At 34.9% G+C, this 8,650-nt stretch overlaps 1 protein-coding gene and 2 non-coding genes across 4 annotated transcripts; all 3 read right to left on the reverse strand.

The window, feature by feature from the left end:
- Nucleotides 1-189: 189 nt before the first annotated feature.
- On the reverse strand, nt 190-8,528 carry LOC103979180 (beta-glucuronosyltransferase GlcAT14B-like). Of its 2 annotated transcripts, none has more exons than XM_018824060.2 (5): nt 8,426-8,528; nt 3,262-3,945; nt 1,919-1,994; nt 1,726-1,841; nt 190-1,201 (listed from the first exon to the last, which is right to left on the reverse strand). In XM_018824060.2, exons 2-5 carry the CDS (start codon nt 3,848-3,850, stop codon nt 642-644), a joined length of 1,341 nt encoding a protein of 446 aa, XP_018679605.2. In that variant the 5' UTR covers nt 3,851-3,945; nt 8,426-8,528; the 3' UTR covers nt 190-641. The 2 variants fall into 2 exon arrangements, with proteins under 2 accessions (XP_018679605.2, XP_009393514.2); XM_009395239.3 differs by lacking the exon at nt 8,426-8,528 and adding an exon at nt 4,323-4,725.
- Nucleotides 7,887-8,002, reverse strand: LOC135608602 (small nucleolar RNA Z278). The gene has a single exon (XR_010485581.1). It is a non-coding gene; the product is annotated as a small nucleolar RNA Z278 (small nucleolar RNA).
- LOC135608617 (small nucleolar RNA snoR134) lies at nt 8,205-8,345 on the reverse strand. The gene has a single exon (XR_010485594.1). It is a non-coding gene; the product is annotated as a small nucleolar RNA snoR134 (small nucleolar RNA).
- Nucleotides 8,529-8,650: the final 122 nt, after the last annotated feature.

The following is an 8,650-nucleotide window of genomic DNA, read 5'->3' on the forward strand; positions in this document are numbered from 1 at the left end:
CATTAACTTGTTTGGGTTTGTCTTTTGTAATGACTAAAAAAATTTGACATAAAAACTCATTATTCAAGCTGATTGATGAAAATGATTTTGACTTTATAGTAAGAGTTATATTAATTACTCATCTGCAATCTTAAATTTATATTCTTAATATTTTCCCTAAGGAACCGTTTCAAACTCAATACATAAAACTTAAATTGTGAATTTTCTTTGATATTCAACTAACTCTGATATGGTAACATGTCTTAACTATGCTTGAGAAAGAAATAAGATCTTTTAGAATATCAAAAATCAAGGAAAAAAATTCTAGTCTTTCAATGTCAGATACAATTTGTTCATCTAAAAGTACAAACTAGGAGCCATCATGCATTAGCTTTCACTTCTCTTTAGCTTGACCCCAAGCTTTGATTTCAATATATGTGATATCGGTATGCATTTCTCTCTCCAACTCATTGAGACACTCAATTGACTTCTGCAACATCCATAGATTAGAAAGTCAAAGCTATGTTGATCCAAATGCTTGATAATAGTCCTTCCAGAACAATGATGCAGGTATGACTCTCTCATACTATGCCATAGGTGACATCTCAGAGATATCATGAAGTATATAGTGCAAAGAACCAAGAATTGTGGGTTTGCTCTTGTTAAGCTGCATTTCTATGAATCCAATCTCTCTTAGTTTGATCATACTGCAATGAGGAACAACTCCCGTTTCGGAAATCCTGGGACATAAGCTTTTTCATCAATTGCTCTAACCTTTCAGCACCCAGACCTGGCAGAAACTTGGACTCGTCACCCCTTGATGAGCATTGTTCTGCCCCATCTGATCTCTGACTGCACCACCCACCTGGGGTGAATTGCCCATCGGATCGCCCCAAGAGTTCACGGTCTATTTTGTCCAAAACTGAATCTCCTTTTCCAAACTTCCGAGCAAAGGGCATACCACTTTTTACCATTTTGTTGAAGTCTTTGGTGGAAAGGTATCGTGGATGTTGCTTTGGAGGTTTGTCCCAGGCAATATAATGTAGGTCGTGGCTTATCGAACTGTTCTTGAACTGATCAGAATTGCAGATGACAGTGTGGAAGTAACCTTCAGGTGAGGAGATAAAATTTACATAATACATCAGGAGAACTCGAGGAAGGTTTTCCCATCCCCATATGCAGTACTCGAGAAAGTTCCGAGTCAGCATCACCCATGCTGAACCTGCACACAAGATGAGTCAGTAATCTATATATAATATAAACACTTTCTGAGTAAAGGAAAACATAAAATTGAGAATTTGTACGAGTGTTTGGTACAAGGTTAGTGGTGGTGTCTATTACATATACCAGCAGTAACCGATGATGTAACATGTGATAATTGTTGCAATATATGTAATGAAAGAGGTGCTTTATTGTAGATAGCACATACACTAAATAGGTTATAATCAAACCAAGGTGAAAGAAAACCTTGCTAATGGGTTTTATGAGACTATGATCTGTGTATCAATGTTGAACTCAAGTTATAAGATCAAAAGCTACAGTCTGCACTTAGCATGCACTGAAAATAGAAACATAAAGGGTGCATTAGATCCTTAAAGATGTTCAATCTCTCAGACAAAATCAGGAATAAGAATCTTGCCTAGACATCATTACCCACATAGAAGGACATCAGAATTTCATGATGCGGATACAAAGAATAGTCAAACAGAGGAACAAATTCAAGTTGATGGATGTAAAACAGCTTACCAGTGTACAATTTGAAAGAGGTTGGCAGTTCACGGCGTTCTTTGGTTTCAAAAACGTTGAATTTTTTGGACAAATAAAGACCTGGATCAACAATTATTGGTCTTGCCCTCTGAGTCCTGCATTCAATTGTTTACATGAAAATTTTATATTTTGAGTAAGAAATTAAAGTGAGAATAAATAGCCTTAAACTTACAGTTTCCAACCAGCAATAGGTGAGTGCTCAATGAAGTTGAGGTTTCTAGGCAAAGACGATAGAACATGTAGTATATCTGCACATATACCTTAACACAAGTAAGCTACACAAAGATATGATGGCATTATTAAAATGGGAACAGATTTTATAGTAGTTACATGTATGGATACTCAAATCATAAGCTATGCACTCTTCTGTTTTTCTTCTTGAAAAGAAAGTTAATCTCCATGCTTATTATTAGTTGATGGAATCTATGTATTAATGAAAATAATACATGTGTTTATGAACAATATGACTAATGCATACTAAAACAGATCCAATTTGTCAGCACAACCCAATTCACGTGGCAGATCTCAAAGATGCGCAAGGAAATCGGATCTATTAGATTATTTCTTGAAGAAAATTTTTTAAGACGATGAGTCCATGTTAAAAACCATGACAAAGCATCAAATAAGTCATTATTGGGGTAAATAAAATTATGGCCATACATGATACAATTCTTTGATTCTGCAAGAAACTCTTCGCATTCAAAGGGCAAAGTCCTTGATAAATGGCTCTATTGAAGATTTGGTTCCCTTGATTTGAGTTTTCACTTTGCTCAATGGTCATAATTAGCTCTCAGTTTAACTGAAACTATGGATTCCTAATTAATAATAGTCAAGAATGTTGGTTCCACCATTTCGGGGTAATTTCCGTTGGGTCAAGGGCTCCTTGATCTATGATCATTTCAAGCCTTATTTTAGCCAATACTTGTAGATGGAATTTTCCCCCCAATATTTTTTAGCATCAATATTAGTTAGATGCTTAAACTTAAAGACTAAAGAGAATGTGTATCAACAGAATCATCTAAACTAATCCAGTATAAGTAGCTACAATAAAGTGAATCAACCATTTATTGTTTTAAAAAAATAAAGTACTTTTACAAAAACTTTTCACCAAATTATTTGTGTAGAAAATTTGGGGGGGTGAGTGCCATCTCGAACTTTCACTTCAACTAGGGGCTTCTATTGACAAAAGTTGAGTGGAAAAGGGAGAATCATGATAAAGTTGAGTGCCATCTCTAGCCGCTGGTTTTAATCAAAAAATTCAATTTCTAAAAAGATAAAAATCATGAAGGAAATGGTCAGCGAAGATAAACAAAACTGTAATATATTACAAGTTTGAATTCCTCCATTTCCTCTTTGGCATTGACATAGTAAAAGAAAGAATGCCATGGAAGTTGTACAACAAAACATGATATAAAAGATTTATCAGCAGCTATAACTTGTTGAAATTGACAAATGCAAGTTCAATCAATAGAAGAAATGAGAATATAAACAACTAAATATCAAACAACAACTGACCATCTTGTGTCATAAGAGGATAATCCGATGCACTCAGATTTATAAACCAGTCCCATCTTAACCTCTCCTTCATCAGGATGGCAATCGCATGAAGGGTGCACGCAATCATTGTTGGGCCCTTGTATGTCACCAAGTTGGCTTTGGCAATTACACGTACATTCTCAACCTCACTAAACAAAGGATCGCCCTTGACATACATGGCCAAGTCTATCCTTTCCCTGGGAGGAGCCTCAAGGTCCAAGTGCAGAATATATTGATTTCGTGGATGATATATTGCTTGCAGAGTTCTCCTCATTCTTTGGCTGTCACCTTTTGTGCCAGTTAACAGATAAGCTATCCGTGGAGCTTCATTTTCCGATGCCACTGTCTGGTCCATTGGCTCTTTCCTTTCTGGCTCTATGTTATAACCCTCAGAAACATCTAAACTGACATCGAAGGACAATGAATCCCCAGGATTGTGAGTGGCAAATAGCCCAAGAACATTTGCCATGAAGAGAGTGAAAGAGACCAGCAAGCTTGCAAAGAATGGAATAAGCCATCTTCTGTCACTAAATGCTCTCCCTAGATGAAGGCTCCCATTCTTTCTCATACTTTTACTCACCACTTGATAGATCAACTGTTGTGTTGCTATCTCCAAGATGCTCCGCAGCCTTTAGACTCTACAACGGGAACACCTCCAATTCTCTGAAACGATTGGAAATATCAGGAGAGAATAATGAACAAGAAAGAAGCGGCGGCAGCAGAACCAAAGCCACTTCTTCAGAAGGAATTTTCTATATCCAATCTATCCAACAATCGGTGTCCATGAGAAATATTGAGTTTCTGATCTGTCAGTGATTCCAGAGTCCAGTTACTTTAAAGATCCATGAAAAAATCGATCTTTTCTCACAAGAACAGACCTGATGGTGCGGAAATGCTTCCCAAATCTAAAATTTCTCTCAACTCCGTCCCTCAAAACAGCTCAAAGAACGCATGAAACTCGCCAGGAACTGATTAGTTAACAAGAAGAACAAAAACTCGAACATAGAACGATTTCTTGGAAAAAGAAACAGTTTTGCTACCTATTTCTGCATCCACGCAATCCTCCCATTCTGATCTGACCACTCTACACCAGAAATGGAGGAAAAGCACCGGAGAGATCGATCTTTTCGATGAGATCGCGCCTTAAAATGCACCAAATAAAAGAAAAGGACGGACGGAAGCAGCGAAATCAGAGAGCACACCAAGCCGAAAACCGGTGGTCGGAGGGAAATCGTCCAGAAAACCACGACGATATTCCTCCAAGACGAGAACTTTGGGCGATGGCCAGTGAATGAAGAGGGAGGATGAAGAAGCGAGCAGAGAGAGAGAGAGAATGTACGGATTCGGGAGGGTGTTCTGTTCCACCACCTCCGTTGCGGACCAACACGCCGTGTTTGTTGCTGCGAGAGAGCAGCAGTTGGTGGATTTCTTTTGCTTGATTCCTAATTCAATTACGTGGCTAACCTCTAAAATTTGAAGCTATGAATTATATATGATAACAAAATAAATTTAAATTACATATATATAATATTTGGAATCTTACCAGATAAATTATTATTTGTATTTTATCTGAGTATAAGTTTGTCCCAAACAAATTCACTTTAATTTGTGAGAAGTAATTATTATAATTATAATTAAATAGAGATTATAGCTATTTATATAGTTATTTTATTTATTGATAAAAAAGATGCAAGATTACATTAGGTCATTAATGTCTAACACTAAACAGCATCCCATCTAATAAAAATAAATCTTTAATTTATTTAAAATTATAAATAAATTTTTGGTACTCTTAATTTAATTAATTATATTTTGTATATAACTCAATAATAATAAAGAATCCATATAATCAATCCCAAATGATTGATATATGTTAAGTCTTTCGTATGTATTTGCAAGCACATTTGAAATATGTCTTGAGACGCCAATGCAAATTTCACTTTCAATACATATTTCAAATGTAAATGAGTATTTGATATATATATTTTTAAATCATATTCGGAATGTTCCATTTTGCTAATGCTAATTTGGGATATTGTTAGCATTTCTATTATAATTTTTAAATTTTAAAAATATCTTCGAATTTTATCAAATTACTAAATAATATTTATGTCAATGTATATTTAAAATATAGTTTTTATTTATTATTTACCAACACTCAAATCATTTCACAACTACAATATCACTCAAATCACTTTCTCTAACTATTAATTGCAATTATTAATATAATATTTTTAAATATAGTTGTAATATTAATAACTATATTCTTAATTATCTGGCATATTTTAATAATTTTAAAATTATTTTTATTAAAAAGGAAAGTAGAGCAATTAGCTGCCTAGCTAACAATTATCTAACATATTTTGATGATTATAAAATTATTTCTTTGTTAAAAAAAAAGAGAGTCGATTAATTAGTTAGCTAACTTTGTTTGGCATCACCCAATCCGACATTTTTTTCTGAAGAGGAAAATTTTATGTTATAATAATAATAATAATAATAATAATAATAATAATAACAATAATAACAATACAATCATATTGATTTTATTTGTATTTCTTTGGAAAGCATGTCTATTAGCATCGAAAATGAGTTTGAAAATGAATCCGGAGAAATAATTTAAAAAAAAGTGAATATGAGTCTTTTTTTCTAATAAAAAAATTTCTCACAATAATTGAACCATTAAAAAAGATATTTTTATTTTTTTCATTTGACGATAATATAACAGCTCAGTTGATCAAGGTACACAAATCTTTATCTTGTTAACATAATACTTGATTGATGGTAAGTTTATATTCCACATATACATAGATATAGAGTTAGTTGTTGGGTATTGGTGTGATCTCTGGCTTTCTTGCAAAAGGGTAAGTGGAGGGTCTCCCTCGTGGTGACCACTTGATTCTATAACAATGCAGATGCGAATGATGATTGTAACTTCAACTCTAAGTTGTAAGTTATTGTCTCAATCAAATATGAGACCCACTCTTACATCAAACAAGGTTTCAGGTTTTGCCGGTCAGTAATGTTTGGTCTACGACTGATCGGAATTCGACACTAATATCTAGCTATTGTAATTCTTTTATTGGCCATGGCTTTGAAGATATTTTTAGAAGCTTATCGTTGCAAGATAAAAATTAGGTTGATTTTGTTATGAGCAGATAGGTGGAAATACTTAATTAAATATTTTTAAAAAAATTAATAACATATTATTTAGTTATTTTTTTATATAATTACAAAAGTAAAACCGATTCATTTATCCTAACATCATCGATTTTACCCATAAAAAATATAAAAATAAAATATAAATAAATAATTTTAACATTCGAATTAATAGTGACGAATGACATCGATGGTGGTGGTGATAGACGACGACGACACCGCTTAGGGGTCGCGAGTGACTGTTGCGGATGAGGAGCCCAACGATAAGAGATGAGAGCTACTTTGCATCTATATTGATGGCCTTTTAATCACTCGACAACTACATCGATAATGACGCAAATACCGAACGACCCTTTTATCGCTCAACAATTCCATCGGCGCTAATGCAAATACCAAGTGACACTTTCATCGCTTAACAACTACATCGATGTTAACGCAGTTATCGAGCAACTCTTTCGCCACTCGATAATTGCGTCGATGTCGATACAGATGTAAAGTGACCCTCACCTCTCTTCGTCGCTCTTCTCATCCATAACAAACACCCACGACTACCAACACCATCCACCATCACCCATTAGAACATTAAAATTATTTTTAAAATTTTTATTTTTATAATTTCATTAGTAAAACTGATAACATTAAAGTAAATAAACTTTATTTGAACAAAGTTTAACATTATTGATAGTTCAATTAACTACTTGACTATATTCATTATAATAATATAAAAAATAAATAAAGTTAATCACTAAAGAAGTTATTTGATTTGTTGACTGGTGATCTGAAGCAAGTATGTCAAGATGGATTAGTTTCTTTGGTAAATATGTCATAAAATGCTGAAAAATCAGTTTTAAATTAGATGTGTTGGATTCCTTAATCTGAAGCAAATAGTATGCATTCTTTAATAGTCAAGGCTTCACATTATATATCTATTTTGTCGTAGACATATATTTTTTCAGCTTCTAAACAAGCTCCAAGTGATCCCGTAAGATAAAAATAAATCCTCCATCCTATTAAGAAAGAGGAACCATCAGTGCTGAGCTTTATCTAACCCTGAGAAGGTCATTTGGGTGCCTTCAGGTTTCATTGATCTAGCATAGTAGCTAGTGTAAATAAGACCTAAAGTCCATATCCACCACAGGGCTGCTTATTAATATAGATTCATTCATTGCTTTTCATAAAAATTAAAATTAGTTGGCAATGACAGCTAAAAGTAACTATTGGCCGTAAAGGTCTTATTTAAAACGAAATTTAAAACGAAAAAAAGGGGATAGCTGAAAAGGTTTCCTAAAAAGGCCTCATCACAGACTTAAACGAGAACCAGCAAATGAAAAAGGATCAATGGTAGACCAACAAAAAGACATTAGATCGATTCAAAAAGTTCTGAAATTTACTAGTATATTGACACAGACGAACTGAAAGAATCCAACGCTGGGTTTTACTGCAGTGCCTCAGACAAATCCAGATATGTCATCTGAATGTAGCAGCTCCAAGTAGGTTCTCCCTGCAAAACAGGGACTTGGACCCATCTACACCTCCAAAATGTGGATATGTCATCACAGGTCACCCGGATTCTAATTCAATCATCTGTAATAATTTCAACCAGAAGAAATCCAAGGAAAGAAACGGAAAAACCCACCGAATTTTCTCAAGAGGCTTGAGAAGTCCGGCTTAGCAGCTTTTCAAACACTAATTTTCTAAAGCAGATTAAGATACACAGTACAAACCATCAATTTGATTCAAATAATTTCAAAAAAATTGATCTTAAACTTGGCCGTCACTGACACAGATCAGTCGTGGGATACCATCAACCGAACTGAAACACCGAACGGAAACTCAATCTCGCACCGGCATTGGGGCCTCGATCGTCATACGACTCTCAGAGAAGCCCGGGGTGCACCGTGCATCGGCGCAAAAACACAGGAAACGAAAGAAAAGCGATTAAAAGAACAAAAACCACAGGAAATGAAAGAAAGATCGAACTGACATTACGATCGGCGGAGCTGCGTGGTGGATCGCGAACCCACATACGCGGATCTTTCGCCTCCTCCCTCTGTAGTTCCACAGCCACACAAAATCCATATCCAAGTGGCGGAAGAGGGACCGCGACATCCTAATTTATAGAAGACGGGAATAAACCCTAGTATCCTAATTTATGCCAGGTACGAATTAGCCGGGCCGGACCGGTGCGGACCGGATCGGGTTGAAATCG

The sequence above is a fragment of the Musa acuminata genome, chromosome BXJ2-3 (assembly GCF_036884655.1).
Source record: "Musa acuminata AAA Group cultivar baxijiao chromosome BXJ2-3, Cavendish_Baxijiao_AAA, whole genome shotgun sequence".
NCBI classification, from domain to species: Eukaryota; Viridiplantae; Streptophyta; class Magnoliopsida; order Zingiberales; family Musaceae; genus Musa; species Musa acuminata.